A 24,737-nucleotide genomic window follows, 5' to 3' on the forward strand; every position below is an offset into this window, starting at 1 on the left:
GATTAACATGACAGAGTTGAACAGAATTTAGTTTAGCATTTCTCATCTGGTGACTGTACAATGGACAATGCTTTTGTTGCCACGTATGACACCATCGCAGCCTTAATTACAGTGTATCTACCTCACAGTCAGACTCCGCCACATACCGAGCATTATTTCAACGGTGGTTGTCGACTTCAATGAAGAATGGTATGCAAAATAAACACCTGTGTTCAGCATGAACATACTGCAATGGCCTCCATGTATCCTTGAACACTGAGTGAGAACAGTGAATTAACTCTGATAATAATATAATAATAATCCTACCCTCCCTCCAAAAAAAAAAGAATATAAAAGTAAGTATACCTTGGTGCAATATCATGTATATACAAATATTTCAAATATGCATTGGGTAAACATATAGACTGGATAACAGTAAATATTAACGTAGCAAATACCCTCAAGTCGGGTAGGGTCACGCCACTGTTGGGAGAATTGCAGCCTCTTATCTACTTTTATTAAAGAGACCTTCAGCGATACAATGAACTCAGAATAGTGGTGAATGTCAGCAACAGCTATTCAGTTCCTCTTCTATTTTGCTTTGTCTTCTCGATAAATTTTCCCTCTCTGCAAACGTTTCTGGATGAGGCTGTTCCTGGTTAGTGCACTGCAACTTACCGCTGTAGTTCAGATTTTCTTTTTTGGCTTACAAACAGCTCCTTTACCAAGCTTAAATTGATTAAATATCATTAAAGATGTATCATCAAATATTACAATAAACACATATTTAATTATTAACATTTTTTGGAAACTCAATGTGACATGTCAATGTGCATTGTCAATACTCAAGGTTGGCAAGAGACTAAAACAGTCCACCGCAAAGGCACTTTCCTCAGAATCTAAAAGGCAACATGTATAACTGAATATATATATATATATATATATATATATATATATATATATATATATATATATATATATATATATATATATATATATATATATATATATATATATATATATATATACTGTCAATATGAATAAAATTTGTCAATTTTGAATTACATCATGTGTCCAAAATTCGGAATCGAATCGTGAGATAGTAAAAGATTCCCACGCCTACTTTGCAGCCACCCAAAATTAATATTATACATGCTCAAACAAAACTACACCCAGTGCCATGATGAGAACTACTTTGTTGAGCAGTTTGTCTCCACTTCTCTGGCCATCATGAACAGAACAAAGCATGACTGACTTAACTTTCATGTGCAGTATCTGCTGACTGTCACCACAAAATATAAGCATACAATCAAGGGACCTTTTACTACAGGATCTTGCTGCTGTCTTGTAAACCTCTGTCCAGTTTAGTGTCAGAAACTGCAGTCTCGCGCTACAATGCATTAAGATACTTCTAGTGACTTCATAGATAGTTATTCATATTTGCTCATGCACCTTAATATAGCTCCAAGACCAACGCGTAACGTGATATCGGACCAAACAAAATGTGATTACATGATATAAACTCCAGCAACGCAGCATATAGAGGTCTCTGATTCTCAGGGTGGTATTTATTCTCCCACTTATTCATTCAAAAGTATGTGTATGTTATTAGTATGCACAGTATAACGTATTATGTTCAGGCCCTGAAAGTGCAGAATGGAGCTAAAAAAAAACCAAATGACACAGTAAATGGTTTCCTGTCCAGCATGCCAATCATCAATGAGCAATTGAGTGTTGCGTTTTAGCTACAGCCTGCACTAGAGACTTCATCCGGTTCTCAGCTGACAGATGCCACGGCAAAGCTTTCAGACTCATTAACTACCCACACACACAGAGAGACTGAAGCGAGTGGAGCATTGCTAAAGTGGTCACATTTTATCTGCTCTCAAGAGGTTCTCTTTTACCTGCCCACACGCTCTCTTCACTTTCCTCATCCACATTAACACCTACGTGTTCTTATTCATCACAAACAAGAAATGTTGTTGCAGATGTAGAAAGGACTTTAAGGCGGGGAACACAGAGGGGTGTTGCGCCAGAGCTTGACTAACATTCAGAGGGAGTGTTAGCTCCAAAGCGAAAAGGAAGGAATGCAGCCACAAAAAGCTCTGTATTCAACTTGTCCACTCGGAGCCAGTGATACTGTGACCGCCAACAGTGTACACTGGGACGTCAGTGTAGTAATAATGCCATCTTGATTTCTAAGACTGTATTTTAATACATGGCAAGGGATTTGTGTATAAATATGAAAATATGATATAACTAAAATGCTGACGTTCCACAAACGATTTCTATGGAGAATCAGAGCTTTATTTTTTGAAAACCAGTGGAGGCATGCACTGTCTCAGTGCCTTTCTACTCAAACAGTGTGTATTGCCAAACCTCAAGAGGTGAACCAATTAACCCCTCAGAATAAAGGAGTGATCAGATTATTTTAAAAAGTCAATTGTGATTTGTTGTTCAACAGCACACTACTGCATACTACAATACTAGAATATCGTTCAGTTACAAGTTTGTTACTGCGCCTTTCCTCCGCTCTTAAATTATTAGTGAAAAAAACAGTAGCTCCTAGTGACTCTAATGTGTCACTTACTGTTGTACACAAAAGATGAAAGCTTATTGTCTTTCTCTTTCATGAGAGACAGATTCAGCTACAACTTCTATCAAAGACAAAAAGAAAAGAGCATCCCTATTCTTCACAGTACATTTTTTGCATAACAAAATTTAAATTCCTCACAGCCCATGAAATCCAGATTTATGTGTTTTTTAGTGAATGTGTTTCCACCAGCGGAGAAGCTCGCATTATCAAGCTATCTAGCAGATTTGGCAGTAGTTCTGACATGGATCAATTGATGAGGAACCCACAGTGCTCATCCCTGAAGGCAGCCAGGAAGTTTCAAACAGCATGAATAACAATGCTCCAGTGACCATAATTATAGATGCTGGCTGAACCCAAATGACACATTCGCAATCGATAGTCCGCAGTGCAGAAGTGTCTCATGCAAGAGGACATGCCCGCGTCAGTGAGGCTCAGTAGATCCAAGTACCTGGTGAAAGCAAAGCCAGAAAGGGTAAGGGTGATGTCAGGACTGCTGATCAATGAACCGAGTGTGTTTTCCAAGACCAATGACCCTGATTAGTGACATCATAGGGAGGGGGTCAGCCAGTGTTGCTTCACTGCCCAGACTTCTCAGTAATCTTTGGCAGCGGTGACAGTTACAAATTCCTCTGCGCGCAATGCAAAACACCAGCAGTGAGGCGCTCTAGTATGAGTTCTCTTTTTGCCCACTGTTAAGATCCTCTGTCCGCTACCTCGACATAGCCTCCAAAGCCCAGCAGAGTCCTCCCTTCTTCCACATGCATTAAGGACAGACTTTTATCTCCTCTTCTATTAGCAACGATAGATCAGCAAAAAGACTCTCTTGGGTATATCCTGAAATATTTATAGACGCTTTGCATGTCAAAACTTGACAGCTTCAGCTTGTCAGCTTTGCAAACTGAGGATCAACCACAGGCATGCAAATATACATCTTTGCTCCATGGTTTCTGCATTGACTTATATTTACAGGTATGAAAAAAAAAAACAACAACCGTTGAGGAATGAGATAGGAATAGCAGCGCTGCAAAGTACACAAACAAGACAACACAAGAGGATCCAGCCTAGCAGGCATAAAGGTCATCCCTTTCTGCTCACACTTTTCAGACAAATCATTTACACCACATCTCCAACCCCACCAAACCCCAAGGTATGGCTCTGTTTACAGTTACCTGTAGTATTACACTACTGTCAACAAAAGTATTTCACATTCATTTTTATCATTGAAGGTAATAGCATGCATTAATTTTGATGGTTGGATAAATAAAACACAACATTGTTTAGTTAGTGTAAAGAAGGAGGGATGACATTTCTTCTCTACAAGTCAAGATCTTGTTTGTTCATTTTGTGGCAATGCCATCCCGACTTCATTATTCAATTGACACTTATTTATATGCATAACAACATAATTATTCACCGAGTCGCATATCAATTGAACTGTAGTGTAAATAAGTGTTCCAGCGCATGCACAAAAAATTGCAATTGTCAGGGGTGCCACCTTTTCATTAACAAATGGTCATTTATTTTAAAGACCATTTTCATAAGAAGCGTGTCTAACATTTTTGGTATCGTTTGACCTTTAATTGTGTCATAAAAAAGCATATAAAAAAGCAACAATTCTGAGCCAGACTCATGAAACTAACCCCCAAATCTAAATGACAGTGAGATATCCTACTGACACACACTTGAAGTAAATGTTAGTTGACAAGTCTTACAGGGCGAGTCGGTTATAACCTAGTATTTTCCACTTCCACAGTGCACAGATGATAAGTGCTATTGTCAACTGAATGAATGAATCAAGCCCTGTCTTCAGGTGTAGTGCGCCTGCTGTGTGAAGATAGTGGCAACTCTGAGGTTCATGTGATACGGTCAAGAACAAACACAGCCAGGAACAAAGTCAGCCACTCAATTAGAAAACAGCTCAGAGGAGACCAAACGATCTGCTCCTCATTTCACATCCACTGTAGCAAACATTGAATCTTGTAATCTTGAAACAGAAAAATAGTTCCCAAAAGTCAAAAGTTCATGTGGCAAACAGGAATTCATGAGGGATAATTGGAAATATATTTTTTATTGACTCTATGCTGTATATAAACAGCATCACACTCACATAGTTAACTACTGTATTTAGTTAAATATACAGCCATTGCTAATCAGGACTGGTTCAATTGAAACCATTATTATTTGAATCCTGCCACCCAGCCTTAACTAAGACATTGATTCATTGCCTCATTAGTCTGTGACCTCTTTATCTGGAAATCGTAATGTTGAAGAATAGGTTAAAGACTCTTTTCAACTCATTTGTTAAAGGGCCACATCAACAAACTCTGAACAGTCAGAGGCTGAGGTTTTATAGCAGGACTTATTTGGAGACTAAGCTAACTGACTGTGAATGACAGTAGAGATGGCAGTGCCGTGGTAACCAAACAAACTCTTTAGCGTCACTTCATCTCAGTTGAAGATCTGCAGCAGCAGGTGAAACCAAGTTCTGTGTACATGATAGAAAATGACTTTAACGTTTGACATGCAGTAGATCTGATTGACACATTGGATCACGCTCCAGCCTCAACTGCAACTTCCTGACAACAATTTTGGGTCTACAAACTTGACTATTCCTCTGGCTTTTTGATCTCACATAGTACTTAAATGAGACAGATTTAATGATCTACTGTCCTCATTAACAAAATAACAACACTGAAGGTACACATTAACCACTTGCTCCTCTTGAATCATCCTCAACATTCTCCTCCTGACAGGTTTTGCATTCCTCCCACTGTTGTGTCTTACTCCTCCTGGTCAAACTTTCTCCCTTTGAAGTAACCTTCAAAAAAAGATATCTCCCCTTGAGTCCTTTCATTTCCACCACTGCCTCCTGCACTGGCTCAAAAGAAATGTTCCATCTTTCACCTGAAACAAGGACGCTCTCTTGTAACATTAGTCACTGAGAAACACTGCAGTCTGACCTCGTACTTGTCATGCCTTAATAAAAAGAAAGAACAGACTTTCTGGGGCTGTCACAGTTAATTTGGTAGAAGAAAGTTACAAAACGATGATGAAAATGATTTAATTTCATCACTGAATCCTATGACCTTGAAGGCTGTCTGAAGGACAACATACATACAGTACAGGCCAACACACCAAGCATGAAATTAAAATTACGGTCGAACTAATTTGAGAAAAATAACTCAAGACAACACAATGAGAAATCAAAGTGCAGTATTACAAGGGGAATGCTGGTCTGTACAGGTGGACTTGAGATGTGATTGAAGGTCAGTGTCCGTGTCCTGTTTACGTGGTTAAAATACCTAATTCCCATAAAGAACAGACAGGCAGGAAACAGGAGGACTGGAGTGTTTGGGAGGATCTGTGGATTTTAAGAACCTCCGCAACACATAAATGAGCAAGGTCAGTGCTCTCTTTGAAGATGATGGAGGCAGTGAAGCTGATCGAAGACTAGGGGGGGTGCAGAAGATGTGTCAGGGATGACGTAAGTTTTGGATCAAATGAAATGTATGCAGGGTTTTTGCGTGTTGAACATGATAGTAGAAGAGAAATGGAAATAAATAATGAATAACTTATTATGAATAACAGCTCTCTATCGGCATCAAGAACACTTGGTTGGATCTGGACTTCAAAACCCCCAAATCTTGTGTTAAAGCAGTCTATAACAATACATCATTAATGTACATAGAGTTAGTGTGTGGTAGGGCAACACTCCATCATCTGGGTTTTGTCATAACAAAACAATAAAACAGAAGTATGACTCACACAATTTTTGTAATTTGTGCTGCAACTTATATGTAAATATTTAGCAAATCCAATCCTTGCTGGAACTTGATGATGGATAGCTGACTGTACTTTCCAAACTATATATATATATATATATATATATATATATATATATATATATATATATATATATATATATATATATAACGCACTTTTGTCATGTCCAAGTGCATCTGAAATACTGTTTTATGAGTTGTTATTGTGGCTGAACAGATATAATAGTGGAGGTTGTGATTGAAAAAATAAATGAATTTAAAAATTGATTGAATCCACTAGCTAGCTCTGAGCTTTATTGACCGAACATCTGGTCCACTGTCCTAGTTCTGATAAAACCCACTGTGTCATGTTAAATGTCTGCCCAGTGTTTTGTTTTTGGCAGCCCATAATATTGGACAGAGTCAAACGCATCTATTGACACATATAAAAAAAAAAACATTTCATAGACAGTTAATGGTGAATAGAATTCACAACTACATGTGTGGCTGCAGGAATTATTTCCACAAAAAAGAAACCAAGTTTAGTGACCGAAAATGAGCAAGGAGGACTGAAGTCACTGCAGGAAGGTTCTGTTAAGCTCCAGTTCCTCCAGTCCTAAGGCGAAGATAGCTGATAGCGTGAGCAGTGGGAGAAGCTGCACTGACACAAAGACATTGGGTCAAACGATAATAGAAAAGATGACCAATAGAACTAGGTCAGGCACTGGAGTGGCACTCCATGATACTTAAAGAGACAAGTGGAAGTAAACTAAGACAGTCAGAGGCAGACGAAAGCCATGCAAATGTGCCAGCATGAGTTTTTTTTTTTTTTTTTGTGGACATGAATGTGAGATGTGACTAATACCGGCAACCAAAAAAAAAAAAAAAAAAAGGATAGAGCGCCACGATGATTAAGAGAAAGATTGGTGGTATCATAACAGAAAACATTTCAGAAGATTCGAAAGTTAATATAATAAGTGAAAAAACTGACTCACACTGTAATCTTGTGTGTAGCATCACTGAGGTTTTTAATATTGTTTTAAAAATAACAATTGTTACATTCAGGAGCCATTTTAAAAACAGAAACAGAGATAGAGTATATAATGACCGCACAACTGTGTCAAAGGTTTTCTGTTTGGAAATTTGAGCGTCAAGATTGTTGGTTTGAAGAGGAAAGGTTTACTCTTTGCAAAGACATATTTATTCAGAAGGTCTTTTTTTTTTTTTACAGCTATATTTATTTAACTAACGAAGCTATCTGACTGCGAAGACAAAAAAAAAAACATTTGTCACGAGCAGAAGATTGTCAAATATTCCTGTCTTCTGTCAGCACAAAAGCAAACAGCAGCTGACTAAACAAACAGTACTGGAAGAACATGTCACCGTTCTTGCACAGTTCCAGTCATGTGAATGATAGCAAAGCTACTCCCCTCACCTGGAGTATCAGAAAGTTAGCTTAGGAAAAACATCAGTTATGAATTGGCAGAATTACAGAAACATTCTATCCCATTAGCTAATGTCCACATTTGCACAATAACAAACCAAAATTTTGTTGTTTCATGATGTTCATTTTTACTGATCTATATGAATATGAATGTATATTTACAAATCAGGCTGCCATCATGTTGTTACATGAATTCATTCATCAATATTAAACAGTGTTGTTATTGACTGGAGCTCAATAGCTTCCACACTACATATGACAGGGTGTGGCTCAATGGCAATTTCACAGTCAATTCTCCCGATCAATTTTGGAAACAGGGACAGTCAATGACATTCTGAAAAAACATTGCAGGCACTTGCTGGGAGAGTCGCTGTAGACAAACTGGGGACACGAAGCAAAGCACACTGCGAGTGACACATTAGCACCAGTATCACGTTTCAATTGCGGATTATACTGCTTCCCACAAGAGAAGCAGTGAATCAAGAAGTCACTCTTCCTGGCAAATGAAAGTCATCATTTTAACTGACTTCATAAAGTGTTAAACTGCCTTGTTTGTTACGTACTGCTACTGTTGAGAACATTGAATGGTGCCTACATCTGAGCTTGTCTCTGACCAATTGACAGACATCTGAACAAATGATGAATATATAGAGTGCATTGCCAGGAAAAAGATGACTTTGTCTCAAAAGGAATTTAAATAGCACACAATGCTGACATATAGAACAGATTAAAGCTGGACAGGGTAAAAAACAACATTACAAATCTCTATAAAACTGAATAGAATACTGCCTCCTGTTGACACTGAACTCTGCAGACGGCCCAAGGTGAAATCTATTGAGTCATCCTCCAACTCAGACTACAGCCAAGACATTGTTTATTCTACCTATTGTAGACTTACTTACCCGGACTGGACATATTAAGATGAAGACGGTGAGCAAGGTGAGATGACAGGAGAAGGAAAAGATGAGGTGTTTGGAGGACAGTCCAGAAGAAAAACAAAAGTGATGAAATAACTACATACTCAAGCAAGGAATTCCATTTGAACACAGACATTGTGGTCAGTATTTCAGACAATATTTGCCCCCTCATTTCAAATTAAAGGAGAATCGAGTCTGCAAAATCAATATCGCCCTCTAAAGGCTGACATGAGTAACTACAATGTTTAATACCTGACCAAGCTTTGATTTTATGAATGTTTGGTGAAAATATCATAGTCAGCTTTAAAATCCTTGTTTAGTTATTATTGATAACATTTATTTTACATTGATCATCCACTTTTTTTTTCACCACTACAGCATGAATAGAGGTTCCTTCCTTGACTAATATAATCAAAGGGGGTAATAGCAAAACAATTAAATCCCACCCTAAATTCATTGAATCATTCAAGAATGATTGAGATGATTCTAGCTTGTCTGTGGATTGTTGTTGTTTTCCCCTGAGCAATTAAAATCTAACACACATTTGGTTTAGTATCTTATCAGACAGGATACGTTGCAAACAACAATAAAGTGAATGAAAGAAGATCTTTCTCCTGTGCTTCAATCTGTCAGGTGAAAAATGCTGAAGCCAAGGTGCTTCTGGACTACTAGAACACCATCATTTATCATTGCTATATTATACTCGACCACTTCAAGGTAAAACAACGGCAGTCAAGCAGCGTCAAACAGCCAGTCTCAGATGACTTCCTGCAGCTTCAGGGCCCTCTGCTGTGCAAAACTGGTAATAACAAAGGATGGATGTGAGGTGTATGAGAGGTGAAATAAATATACACAGTATGCACAGCATGTGTATTAAAGTCATCACACATATCAACAAAGTTGCACTGGATCACAGTGATCAAGCAAATGAAACATCAATCTGTTTCATAAATGAATATTAAAAAAATACATATCTAATATGAGTTTTTGGAAAAGGTTTAAGACTTCAGTCAGTAGCAAAGTTTGCTATATTTGGCGTGAAATTCGAGTTGTAAACACTAGAAAGAATCGCTTTACTGCGCTAACTTACTTTGTTCTCTGATTGTTAACTTCCAGAACCAGAAGAAAACAAATGAAAACATGCTATAAATATGATCATCATTTGGACACAAAACATTCATATTCAAAATCAATTGTATTTTTTTCATATTAAAGCAATGACATTTACGAATTAAAGTATCAAAATGAAATCAGTGGCTCTGGCTGTTCATCCTGACATAATTAATCGCTGTTAAAAATTGAAAAAACTCTCGAAGATTATGTAATCCTTGCATCAGACAGTGCGTCTCCTGAAATAATCTAAATCTTGCCTCCCAAAGTCACACGGAGCTGTTTTTAGATCAAAGAATAGACAAGTGTAGAAATCTCCATTAGGCGAAGTCTGAAACGACACCTTGATGAAAGAAAACCCTCCATATATTATTTGACAAAGTAATATCCACCTAAAAATAATTCAAATCAAAGCGCCTTTCATCGCTTGGCGTAAATTCCACTCCTCCTCTGCCCCATGTTTCCAGGTATGAACAACAAAAAGGCTAATTGCAGAAAAGATTGGGTGTGAAGAATGTGTTTTCGCTTCTAAAATAGATTCAGTGGTAAAGTAAAGACATAAAAGAGTGTTAAAATAACCGTATGTGCCAGCTAGTGCAGAGCTGGGTTGCTCAGAGGGCCATTTCTCTCTGCAGCCTGTCATCAATAACAGCCACTATTTCCGACTGTCCTTTCCCAGATCTGGTTTCTGGACACTGGGGAAGGTCAGCACAAACGCTGACTCAAAATGGACTCAAAAAAAGAGTCACAATGCTCTTCATAAGAGTGCATCTTCATGACATGAAAGCACAAAAGTGTTGGATGCCATTAGATCTTTTCGTTTCTTTGAAATTGACTGTCACAGTTGCATCCGAAAGAGAGTGAAAGAAATTCAATATATAATTTCCGATAAAATAAATCTGCTAGTGCTACACGTCTCCAAGAAAGGGATTCTAAACCAGTACTATTTCCTGTTGGATGGATTAAAAGTCTCTTCTGAAATCGCCTATCAATACCAACTTCCTTCGGTCACTGCATTGCACTCACCAACGCACAATTGTTGTGGTGTCGGCTTATCGGACACTTGCTAACAAAGGCAGCCTGATGGCTCCTTATGTCTCCTCTAAAACAGCTTCATTTAAACATAACCAAAGTAAAAAGAGTTACTCAACTTGCAAGTGCATCCTAGTATTGATGTTTTTATACAAAGACACAAAGAAAAAAGGTATGATTCAATCTCTGCAATATTTTGAAAAACTCGCCACAAAGTAAAGAATAGTAATTTTTGAAACTTATTAGATTAGATTTAATGGCCTTTATTATCAAACCAAGACATGGATGTCAGAGCCCACTGGAGCATCACACAAGGTCATTATTAATAAAATACAATTCAAGTTATCATCAGGAGAATTTTCACTTTTCTCAGCTGTGACTGGTTAAAGGCAGAGCCAGGTACAGTCTAGTGAACATTAGAATGGAGGTGGAAACCATGACAAAATAAATGTTTTCCAGTCAAGATTAAGGCTGCACAAACTGCCATCCTCCTGCGACATTTCTCACATTCATTTATCTATCCCAAATAAAAGATCTCCTCTTTGTACTTCAACTGGGAAGACGAGAGAGCTACATCTTACGTGTCATTGAATTCAACATTTCAATACCATATATATTTCAATTGCAGCTATATGGGAAGAAAAACAGACACGTAACCTAAACCAGGGCTCTTCAAAGAGACAGTGCTGATTTCTGTTACAACCAATCCAGGAGATGCAGTTTAACCAAATATAACCTAATATATCTGCTTTCTACATAGGAAACTGAAGCTGCTCTGCACTCAGAAATCGGTGTATAACTCATAACTGCTATGTCACTTTTATTTTGTGTTTTGCATTTATGCTGAAGCACCTCAGACCCAAGTTAACAATCCAAAACCACAACATGTACTGCATTATAAGGTTAGTAAAAAAGAAAGAAAATAAGAAAAGGCATCCTCGTAGCACGATGGTACAGGCTTCTGATTTTCTCCGATTTACAGCATGCTTCTAAGCCATTAGGATGAAGTGAAATAGACTCAGAGTAACTCGCTCTAATGCACAAAATATAACTCTGATTCCTTCCTTTTGAAATAGAAAGGCATGAAGCATCCGTAAACTGCGCGGAGAGACAACAACATTAATGTTGCATTCATCAAAATCCCCAGTAGAGGTCTAACAGTGAGTGGGAGCTGGAAAGCCCTGCTGTATAAGCTTGTGGGAAGAGTGTATTTATCCTTGAGCGAGTGGCAGTGATATTTAAACCACACTCTCCACTTCCCCAGACAGTCATCTCACCTACTTCAAAAATATTGCAGAGTGCTGACTGCTGATTAGAGAGATGGATCTCCACGAGGTGCAGCCATTAGTGTTGATGCATGAAACCTCTCGGCTCACAACAGATTGTTCTCATTGAGTGTACGCACACAGTTAAAATTGGAGACATTTTTACTACTTAGAACAAGAGTGAGCCATTCAGGATAGGCCACGTCCTCGGGTAATTTAAATGCAGCTTTATTGTTTCTATGTCTGTATCAAACATTCACGATTTCAAGCCTATAGGATAAAACTAGAGATGGGTAGATGAGGTATCATGAAACAGTATTGGAGGGTTGATGGAACAGTCTGTGATGTGACTCTTGGTTTGGAAATGATGTCAGCGTTCATTGAATTCAAACAAGTCCTAACTGTGACATGTTGCCTCTGAAAATCAGGACACTGTTTCATGAAACCTCATCAACCCTTCAATACGGTGTCATGAAGCCTCATCTAGCCATCACTAGCTAAAACCATCAGTTAAAATGACGCAAGATAACAACTGTAGACCCTAATTATGGAAGGAATTGAGGACCATAATCCAAATTAAAAAGCATTTCCTACTAAAGCTGCATTTTTGTTTTATACATAAATGAAAATTCTATAATCCAAAGAGCATTTTCATTTACTTGTTTAGAGGTGCTTTTTCTGTAACATAATTAAGATAAATAAACAGTCATGAAAAAGGAAATAAAAATTCAATTTTGAAGATTGATTATTCACTTTACTGGTTGACTAAAAGAAAAAAATAAAAAATAAAAAATCATTCATGTTAATGAATTTTACTTTGGATTTGTTAATGAATGGATACTTTGGACTTTGGGCATACAATTGCTCCCAAAAGTCATTATCATATACCCTGAACTTTGTCATTTTACACAGAGGAGGTTATAAATATTGATACAAAATCTATAAATAATAATAATGTTGCACATTTAGGGATAATTTCAGCCAATAACAAGAGAGAAATGGAACCTGCAGGTAATGAGGTAACTACATCCCTGCAGTTATTTAGAGGTCTTTTAGTGGCTGTTTGGGGACAGAATGATGGAGTGGGGTAAGTAGATTTTTGAGTACCATGCTCTCATCATGCTTTCTTTTCTCTGGAACATATTCCCATCATTTCTGGTTGGCAGCCTACCGGTGAATGGAGCACATTCAGACAAGCACAAAGACACTTTCATCTGGTGGACAATTAGGTGATACAGACTATAATATTAATTATGAGTTGCAAAAGAAGACCATGCAACTACCATGTGACAAGTTCAAAGCCAACCTAGAAGCCAACCTAGAATTGAGACTCAAACCTGGAGCCATTTTGCAGCACCTTATATTGTTCTATTATCCTGCAACTTTCCTATCAGATAGTGTTAAAAGATTTTCAGCAAGAAATGTGTTGTTGTTTTGAATGACCCCGAAAGATCTATTTTAAGCGTGGCTGCTTTCAGTACATGTTTACATAAGTGGGAAAAAACTGCGTTGATATCACTGAATTATTTTATTAAAAAACAAAAACAGTAACATTTGTTATTGGGAACACATATTAACTATTGACAAATGAATTACTTGTTTATTAACAGTTATTACTTGGTAATTATGGTGTTGTTTAGAGTGTTTCAATCTATTCAATTTAAACCTAGACACTAATCAATACTATATAATGATAAATTACTGGCTAATACACTTCAAATTGTTCCCTAATCTAAAGTGACCAAAACAACCTTTGGGAGTCGTAATAATAATGTTGCCAAATTGCCAGACAAAGCACACACCACTTTAATAGTGAGTAGTCCTCTGGTAACCACTCAGCGTGTGAAAAACAGCCATGAACAATATCAATCACAGTATGCATTATTTAAGAAGACACTTGGAAGAGTCTTCAAATATTTGCTCAGTCACAGAAAGAACAGTCGGATCCAAGGACAGAGCGTGGGAGAGGACTCTGACAAGTAGCCCCAGTTGGGCCATGAACATATTATTATTCGTCAATCACTGCTTGTCGCTGTCCACCAGAAAAGAGGATTTAATGCCTCATCATGACAAAGGCTGTACAGAGTGTTCAGACCTTATCCCCATGTTTGTCAGAGATTACCAAGAAGAAGTTTGATCTGAACTCAACTGGAGGGACTTGCTCTTGCTGAATCATTTCTGACAGCCCTTTTATTATTTATATACGTCTACTTATAAGTGAGCACAGATAAGTCTCAGACTGAGTTGCACGGACCAAAAGTTTCTGGAAACTACAAGAGGAAAGAAACTGCAGTTTAGGGTTAAGAGGGAAATGCAATGAACTAATGGATGAAAGTTCAAACCACTGTCAGTAACGGAAATAGGTGTTTGTTCACTGACCATCTGCATGGTCAGATGTGAAAACAAATGAAAAATGGTATTCTCTGAGAGTTTGGAGAACCAATCCTACCATGAAATTGCAATGTGCTGTCAGGCTGATGGGTGTTAAAAGTTTCAATGGTGATTTGGCTAACTACAAATGCATCAGCATGACCCTCACTTCAATACTGTTTCTATGCACATAAACTAAAATAAATTGGCATTTGCACTCTCCTGAGACACAACTGATGCCGACATTTCCAGAGGATTAATAACTGCGACGAAATATACTAGTCAACTATGGGGACAGAAAAAAGTCAGTCATCCTTGGCATTGGAATAAAACTTGAAAAAGAAAAATGAATAACTAGCTAAGAAAATAATATTTTAAATGTCATTTTTTCTTTTTTTTTTTTTCCCTTTTTTTCCAAGTATTACTGACCCTTCTCTGGCACCACAGTCAATTTCCAGGACATCAGCAGTTATCTCATTGGGGAAAATCCTAGAATGAATACATAATTTCCAATTTTAAACTATTCATTTAAGCCATAAAAATATTGAATATGGATAGCAGTGTGTCTGTGACATGCATTTAATTTGAGTGATGGCTTTCAAAATGTGATGTTTTTTTCTTTTTCCTTTTTTTCCAAGAATTACTGACCCTTCTTCTGGTCAGTTTCCGGGACATCAGCAGTTATCTCATTGGGAAAAGCTTAAAATGAATATATAGTTTCCTATTTGAAACTATTCATCTAAGCCACAAAAATATTGTATATGGACAGTAGTGTGTCTGTGACGCGCATTTAATTTGAGTGATGGCTTCCAAAATCTGATGACCAATCCCTGCAGGAAACCAACCACACATGAAGCACATTAGAATGAGATAGAAGGGAAAAACCGGGATGGGAACTGAACATATTGCAGATGGTCAATTAGAATAAATGTATGTGCAGGATGGTGAGATTAAAGAAAGTGAGAGTCTTAAAAGCAAAGCCCTCAAGCAATATAGAGCAGTGGCCAGTCAATTCCAACAGCAGCAAATGAAGTCGAATCAAAATCCAACTGGATCGAGGAGCAGAAATTCCTCGCAGACCAATGTGACTCCAGTGAAGGAGGTTTTGCCTATGATTTAACCTGGCCCCACATCAGCAACGGACAGCTCACTGCAGATTACAGAAGGGATTACTGAATTTCAACAGCAGTCTCAGCATTATATGAAAGACACCACACAACTAAGAGGCTTTGAGACCAAAGAATTACTCTAGGCTAAATGATCCCCTGTAAACCCGAGAGGTGGACCCACACTCACTCAGTCTACTTTCTAGGATTACAGTTCATATATACAGGATGGCAAGTGGTTCACGGGGTTCACATGTCAGAGTATGAAACAACAAACCAGTCTGATCGGACAAGTGCTCCACCAACAACAATTAAAACATTTTATATGTACCAGGATCTAAAGCAGGTTACTTTCTCTACACTCCGCTTTCCTCCCACAGTCCAAAAACAAAAAGAGAATGATTGAGAAATCGCAAGTATGACTGCGTGTGCGAACAGTTGTTGCCCTGTGATCAGCTTGTTCAGGGTGTATGCAAAGTGCCTGGAATAGGTTTCAGCAACCCACAACAACCATAATAAGCATTGGGAAAAGAATTCATTTATATTTTTGTTTTTATGCCAATAGATGTCAAGAGACAACAGGAGAAAATATACTCTGCAGATAATCTTTATTTGCCAGTCAAAAACGTATGTAACATATGTAACAAAAAAAGTCAATATCAAAAATCCTTTTGTAGTTGAAAAGTCAAAGTCAACACCTGGCATGAACTGCCTGTGATTGGACTTTCACTTTGTGTTAGATATTCTTCTATGTTTGATTTGGGATGCAGTTTCTCATGAATACATTTAGCAGTTGTTTTTTTTTTCTCAGTGCCTAGGGGCTGTTTCCATTCATGGGTGTCCACCTGCTCCTGACAACATCATGCTTCCAGGTCGGGAGCATGATGTTACAGAGTTTGACCATTCTTCAGAAAGCCTAGCAAAAGCTACTTCTTCCCATAACTCACCCCGTGAAGAACTAGGAGATCAGCAAACGCAAACGGGAATGTGGAAAAACTGAAACAACACAAACCTATGAGAAATGCTCCACAACGATAAATCATGGCTTGTTTTCATCAGCACCAGAGGCCACCACTGACACCACAAGATCTATGACACACGTGATAGAGACCCACTTTTGTCATTGCGGCATCCAGATGGCAAAAGCCTCACTCAGACTGAATGCATGGGTGCAGTGTGGCTATTACAGCCTCTCGAGTTTACTGTCCCTTCTTAGTCAGCATCCAGCTTTACCACTGAGAGTTATGGAGACAGAGACCAGAATGATGAACAGCAGACACATCCACTAGTCTCCCTTCTCAATCACATTACACAGACCAGTAAGTCAGAGGAGTATCTAACACTCGCAGGCTCTTTCCCTTCATCAACACAGCCAAGAAGTGTATGCCGTCCTCTCAAGATTTGGATTTTGAATAGGTATTGTTTCTATCTACCATTGTTCCCTCTCACAAAGTATGGAAATCCCTTAAGTGGCATATAGAAATACATGTACAGTTCACTCTTCCTCACTATCTTTGTTGCTGACGGACTACTGCCTCAGAACGATGGCATCTTTCTCATTTATGCACTAATTCTGGATGGCTACCAAAAGTTTATTGGCACAAACATATGTAGCATTAAATGAATAGACAGGTTTACAGCCTTGTAAATGACGATAACTCCGCTTATGAGTAGGCAATACTTTCATAACCTCATCATATATTATAACACTATATCGGTAAAAAATGAAGATCCAAAATGAAGACAATTCAATAATCTTATTCTGATATGCAATAACAAAGCTGTGATTAGTGCATAGTGACATTTCAGCTTCAAGCTTGACTCAAAATTATGGCACACTTCCATCACAGAAAACAAAGACAAAACAAAAGCACAGAAGTTTCAAGAGGGTTAATAAATGGGAGGAGATGTACCAGTGGTCTAAGGAGACTGAAGAGAGTAATACTTGGCAGTGGAAAAAACTGGCATTAAAAAAAGGTTTTGGTATTGGAAAAATGAATAATTATTTAAGAATATTTCAAATGTTGTATTTTTTGATTGACTCAGAATGACGGCACATTGCGATCAAAGACAAAAGACAAAACCTTCCAAAACGACTCAGTCTGACCAGAAAAAGTGGGCAAAGCCTGACACAATTGGAATGCACTATAACATCTTTAGATTATTATTTTGTTCAGCATATTACACACGTCATTACAAATGGCCGAATCAGAAAAAAAAAACATTGTCGTGCTAAGCAACAAAAAGGTGTTAAGTAGTGTGCCACATATAAATCTGCAATAAAACATCTAAGGAATACTTGTATTGAAACATTAGACAATACATCACAATGAAGTTGAAGAATTACCTCAAACCGAGACTTATTTGCTGATAAATAGTTCATATTAGCCCATAACTTTTCTTCTATATTAATTGTTCATGGGCTGTTCTACCAAAAGTAGAAATGACAAAAGCACAGCAAAGTAAAATAGCTAAACCCAGACATGACCAAATCTTGAGACTGTTGCTTTTTAAGAATTTGCTAAATCACTACAATGAATCTTGCAAAAGCCAGTGGAAGGATTAATGAAAGTGCTGGCTGCAGAGCAGACCAGTGCAATATTTATGCCGCACTTTGTACTGATGAACATGTGGTGGGGACAAATTGCCCTCGAAGGACACTGACGGGACGTCATCAAATGAAACATTATAAGTAGGATGCAATTAAAGCAGACAGGCCCACATAACTGTGGAGGTCTGTTCTCATTACTGACTTATTTGTCTGCAGTTCCACTTTGTGTGGGCTCCCTGTAATGAGCTTCCACTTAGCTGCTGGTGTTTTCCTCAATTAGCAGACCTAAGGAAAGAAAGTGGCTGAAGCCCTGAAGCTGCAGGCATCATTGATGGAAATATATTCGCTTGCTGGCCTTAGCTGAGGATATACTCATCTTTTCAGCAATGCAAATGAAGGCGATGGCCCTCTCTTAAACACCACATTAAGGCCCCGAAATCATCAGACAGCATGACCGAAGAGAATCAGACAGGAACTGTGATTCATGTCTGACCTGAACCTGCAGATTTGTTTTCACCAAGCAGAGTCACGCAGACACATCTCTGCCCACAGTTTTCACACCATTCGGCTAATCGATAATGGGTGGCAAAATAACAAACCACAGCAGTCAGAGTTACGGACGTCCAAAGATTTCCATCAGGTCTTCAACCTAGATGTTGATATGTCGGTGGAATACACACACGGAGGTTGCACAGATTAGACTTAAATAAAAGCAACATTTCTATGCTTTTAAATCACTACAATCTACATAATATCTCATTAGGATGGCAAAGATTTTTTTTTAACTCTCACCAACACTGTGAGCTTTAATTGAATTTTCTTGGATATCAAAGACAATTTTGTGAAACGTCTAGAGGGTTTCCAGCACTCTGTGTCTTCGGAACAAAATTGCTCCAAGCGCCAACAGCTCAAAACAACATGCTCACATGAAGTAGCAGGAAGGGAAATGGGAAATAATGGTAATGGCAATGGAAAACAGCAGCAATACATTTTATATGTGACCAAATCCATGTCATTTTAAAACATCAATAAGTTAAAAAGAGTCAGGCCTACATCATTGTCGTAATTGCACTAAATATAAGGCTTTAGTCACATAATTATTTGTGTTTTTCTCACAACTTTGTGTAGATCCAGATACCCAACGGACTCCAATAATAATGTTTAAATATTCAGACTAAGACCTGAGGACAACAGCTTACATTACCATTGATGCATGCATTTCATTGATCCTCTGTTCCATGCGACCTACAAACAGTGACGGGAACAGCATCATTGCTGTTGCATCATCATTGGCTCCTAAACTTAACTGCTACATCACCCCACAATAATTGAAAGTCCATGAGAAATTAAACAACCTGCATGTTGGAAGGGCAAGTCTGATGTGTTCATAAAGAACTCAATCGAAAAATGTATTTAATGAAAACAAAAACTCCTATTTCTCATTTGTGATGCAGACAATGCTTCAAAGTTCCTCTGTGAAAATAGGACAACAGGATTAGCGCGCAGGAATCCTGAGCAAAGATTATCACTGCAAGGAAAGAGACGAAAGAAGCAGAGACCTGCACTGAAAGGACTCAGGTGAGGGAAGAGCTATAACGCCCTTATTATGTCGGCTAAAATTTGCATAGATTTAGGAAGGGAAATGGCTGACTAAAAAGCATTTTATCACTGCGGAGATTCTTCATGTACATTAAGATGAGGACGTCCTGTAAAGTGCCAGCGATTGAGCCCACAGTATAACACAGATGACCGGTATCCTCTCTCACACACATCCATCAGGGGACTGTCTACATCAGCACAATCGCCTTCTTTATGTCCACAGCAAGGTTTCTCATAGATCACACATCTCAGTGGACCAAGTCCTTGAAGTGGCACTGCTTATTTCCAACCTTTGCACGACTGAATCCCCAAACGGTAACAAATTGTGACTGGGTCGCCGCCAACAATTATGGATGTTGAAGAGTAGAAGAAGCTAACAGTCAGTAATAGCATCGTACTGGAGACAAAAATGACTGCAAAACAAAAGATACATACAAACACTCATATGCATTAAGTGAAAGCCACCAGCAACTTTCCCAAGACGTCTATCACTCAAGGAGCATATGACCAACAATATAATCCCCGACACATGGAAAAAAATGTTTCATTTTAACTGAGGTGAAATGATTGTGTGGTAATATGTCCTCAAATGGCCAGTGTGGTGCAGGTTTTTTGTTCCAACCAATGAAACACACACAGTTGAACCAGTCAGGTGTCAACTCAAACAAGCGGCGCCAGACTAACAGCAACAGATTACAGTCTTCAGACACCTGACTGGTGAAGATGACTCGAGAGCACCTCACTTGTGGTGTCAGAAGACCCATAATTTCCAGGGTCAGCAAACATAGCATCGAGATGTCATTAGATTATGAGCAACTTGGTCATATTGCTTCACAAACAGGTTAAAATCATCAAAGACCACATGGAAAAAAAACAAGAATTCCATTGCTATTTTTGCTTGATTTAAAATTGTGTTCATGACATCGAGCCAGAGATCCAAAGCTTTTATTGGCCCCCTTTCATGCAGCCATGGAACGTCCCAAGTGCTGACTGCGGACGTTATCACATTAACTTGTCACCAGATCTCTAAGTGAAACACAGAGACGCTGCAAAATTAACAAGCACAGTTTTATAGAGGCCACACGGCCGTTTTGAGTAGATCAACCAGATTGCTCCTGTCATGATCTGGATTCTGCTACTTAAGCAATGCGTCCATGTAGCTTTATGACAAAATAAAACATCTGGGACTGGAGGACAACAAACCCTTGTCTCTGGAGGCAGTTGCTGTAAACAGTCCGGGGAAAATGAGCCTCGCTGAACCTGTTTACAGCAGAAGGAGCTTTTGGTCAGCTGTTTGTTTCCTACTCTGACAGTGTTTCATTTTCTTTAAGTATATGATGAAATTCCAAAAACAGTCGCTGATCCGCTGTGGTGAAATTATTTACAATGACAAGCATTTTGCTTTGAGCAGCAGGTCATTTAGTCGGTAGTAGTGATGTGTAGGTGAGGTATCGTGACACAGTGTTGCAGGGTTGGTTGCTGGGACCAAATTTCCAGCGGCCACTACTTTTTGTTTACTAAGTTTTGTTAGTTAGTTGTTCAAGTTCAAACATTTTATAGCAGACAGTGCCACCTGGTGGCTTCTGAAAGTCAGGACACTGTTTCATGAAACCTCATCGACCCTTCAATACTGCGTCATGAAGCCTCCTCGACCCAAGTTACTATAATAATAATAATAATAACCTAACAATAAGAAGAAGCTCTACTTAAAAATGTATTTGTCTAAAGAAATGTAGCAGTAAAATTTGTCTTCCTTAGAATTTCTGTTGTTTCACTACTGAAAAACTCAAAAATAAGTAACATGACAAGGCTGCGATTCAACAATTACTAAATGGCTTTGTGAGGTTGCTAGTTTTGATTTTGCTTGTTTTGTCATTGCACAGCTGGCTGTTCTATCATTCATAATAGTACAGTACAAACCGTCCTGTCATTGAGTTTTGAGATGGTTAATCGTTAGATAGACACTATCGCTCTTCAGCGTGCTTACCAGTGAGTGCTTTAAAAATGACAAGGAGTCCGAGTTTGACTTAATAAAAGACTACGAACAGATGAAGCGTGACACCAAAAGTTAGTATGACCCAAATCACAATGAAAAATATTGAACTGATAAGTCAGACTTGAATTTAATAACAACGCTCCAGTGAAAATAGAACTCTAAAACCATATACCACATATACTACATATGGTGGTGGTGATCCGGTACAACAACTGCAACATATCTAATAGACAGTAATCTGGGAATCAGATTGCGAAGCATTTACTTCTGTATTGACGTATGCATGCGGGCAATAACTTGAGGGACTTGTTCCGTCACATAATCAATAAGCATCTACTTGCATGCTTCATGATCACATGCTCCTATAGCAGTATGATATATGTGGCAAAGGCCTCCTGCCATACTGTAAAGCTGACGGTCATGGACAAGCTTCCATTTGGATTTGAACTTGTAACTAGAGTATTAAAAGAAGCAAAGAGGTTATTATTTTTGCAGCTCATGTCACTACATCACATGAAATGTTAGAAAGCCACTAACATTGATTGACATGATCAGATTTTCCAGTGGCTTGATTCAGCTTCTAACAGTGAAGCTTAGGGAAGAGTACGCATTCATAAAAGTTATACTCGAGACTGACCATTGGTTACCAGTGAAAAACATCATTATCCTTTAACCAAGTTATATTGATCAGATGGCTAGTATCATAGGCGTTACACAATATGCTGACGTGAAAACTTTGATGCTATTTTCTAGAATAGAGAAGAAAAAGGAAACACATGATCCGTCAATAATTGCTTCGAATCCCAAACTAGGCGCAGCTTGCATGAGTCAAGACTAAATAAATACAAATGTCTCAGAAGAAGACAGCAGCCTCACTGTGCCCATGTCTGGGTTGTATTTGCTCAGGCTTTCGGGCTAATTATTAACTTGTGCGATAAGCCTCCTCTGTACAGTCATGAGGAGTAAAGGTCCCAAACCGACAACAATGAAGTGGACTTTGAAATTTAATTGAAATTGTATTTTTGTGGATTTTGATGACCTGGCCAAGTGACCGTGCTGTTAAGATGCAGTGTTTGAAGGTCAAGTGACAATGTTTGAAATGGTAAGCATGTTTGATGGCGGTGTGAATTGTCGAAAGACGGTGTTGAACTCACTTGATGAAGCACCGCGCCCCTTCGAAAGTATATCCTTCTTCCCATCCAGTGGGGAGGCCTGGGAAAGGAGGGAAACACGTCAACACAAAAACATAGGGAGCGGACACACGTTGTCATGAGGCAAGAGATGAATGAATACGTTTGAGGCTGTCAAGCTGACAATTACATAGACTTGTTCTCACGTATCATACACTTCCCCAGAAACATGACAAAACGCACTGAATACACAATTGAAGTAAGGTCATGTGATTGAAATGGATTTGGCAACATCATTTCCTGAGTATATATTTTTAAATTTTAGCCCTATTTTAATAACCACTCAAAACGAGGGCTGCAAGGACTAGTCAGGGTCACTAGTCGGCGAGTCGTGACGTCATTGTTCTCTGCACAGTCTGCAAGAAGAGGCTATCAGGGGATGAGGCTACGTGACCATTGAGACCCAAAACATCAAAAGTATGGGAAAAGGAGCTATATATATATGTGTGTGTGTGTGTATGTATATATATATATATATATATATATATATATATATATATATATATATATATATATATATATATATATATATATATATATATATATATATATATATATATATATAGTTTCAAAACGAGAAGTGTTTCAAACTATTCTGGAACTATTTTATGCTTTGTTGTAAGGTTGAAAAAAAGACATTATTACTTTATGATAACTAAACTAATAAAAGAAAGCAATGTCCACAGATGCACACATTCACATTATTATCATTGTTATTACTATTATTATTCTCATTATTATTGTTATACTTGTAATTATTATTATTCCACAATTCAAACCAGTTACAGGACTTTACATTGCCCTTCTAATTCTCTTATTCACAATTCTTTGCAGATAAATTTGCAGCTGAATACTTCATTTAGTCTATATCATCCGCATGATAGTTGAATTCAATCGTGTTAAGGATTTTGTCTCTAACACGATGCAGCTGCTTAGACCTTTATTTGCATTTATAATCAACATGCTCCAAAATAGCTTGTTCATTCATTGTCAAACAGCATCAATTCAATTGAACGAAGCGTCCTGTCCACGTGTGAGCAGGTGTCAGGAGTCCATCTCGACCATAGTCTCGGTGTCGGGCGTGTGAAGTGAAAGTTATGACGGCGCAGCTGACTGGTGGTCAAAGTTGACATCAGCGGGTGCACGAGCCTCAGACAGAGCAGCCACGCGTGCGTTACCAAACACGCTGCGTATGTCATCGTCACAGAAAAACGGCCACAACACCTGACGAGAGGCCAACGCAAGCGCAACGTGAGCGCTGGTGAGCTCACCTGGACTTTTCCTGTGGCCGGTCATCAGCGCCTCGCCGCTGACTGGATGCAGCCAGGTTGTGCTCTGGGCTTCCTCGCTGTTGACAGAAGGAGGGAGACAACGTTCACTACCGACATGGTGACTTTGGGCAAATTCCCAAACGAGCACAAAATGTTGAAACAGTCGCGCCGGTGGAAGAATTACTTGGAGAAGAAGACGCGTCCATCCCGAGTGACGCCGTAACTCCAGGAAGGAGGCAGACTAATCCACTCGGGTTGTAGATCCGCCATGTCTGCCAGCTCGGGATCCGAGTCGCGCGGCTCCGCAGCAGCGACTACACGGAAACCCTGGCAACGGCTGTCAGGGAGGGGGGAGGAGCGGGGGAGCCGGGCTCCATTCACCCGTCTTCCATTGACACTTCCGTTCAACTCTCTTCATCTGCTCATGTCAACGGACGTTTGCCACGTTTAATGAACTGCAAAGATGAATTAAAAAAAGTCAGAAGCAAATTTTACAATCTAAGAGTTAGGTCTATAATTCTTAGTGCCTGTTGAAGACACAAATAAGGTG

General features: G+C 38.7%; 1 protein-coding gene across 6 annotated transcripts in view; it reads right to left on the minus strand.

Annotated features, from left to right (window-relative positions):
• The window catches only part of LOC128770374 (pleckstrin homology domain-containing family A member 5-like), a 69,489-nt gene extending 44,978 nt beyond the window's left edge, over positions 1-24,511 (minus strand). For all 6 annotated transcript variants that reach the window (XM_053884751.1, XM_053884744.1, XM_053884745.1 and 3 more), the window contains exons 1-3: positions 24,372-24,511; positions 24,188-24,264; positions 22,881-22,938 (exon numbers count right to left, since the gene is read on the minus strand). In XM_053884751.1, the coding sequence (XP_053740726.1) occupies positions 22,881-22,938; positions 24,188-24,264; positions 24,372-24,457 (221 nt within the window). In that variant the 5' untranslated portion in view covers positions 24,458-24,511. The remainder of the gene's footprint in view (positions 1-22,880; positions 22,939-24,187; positions 24,265-24,371) is intronic.
• Between the last annotated feature and the right edge of the window lie 226 nt (positions 24,512-24,737).

The sequence above is a fragment of the Synchiropus splendidus genome, chromosome 14, assembly GCF_027744825.2.
Source record: "Synchiropus splendidus isolate RoL2022-P1 chromosome 14, RoL_Sspl_1.0, whole genome shotgun sequence".
Taxonomy (NCBI): Eukaryota; Metazoa; Chordata; class Actinopteri; order Syngnathiformes; family Callionymidae; genus Synchiropus; species Synchiropus splendidus.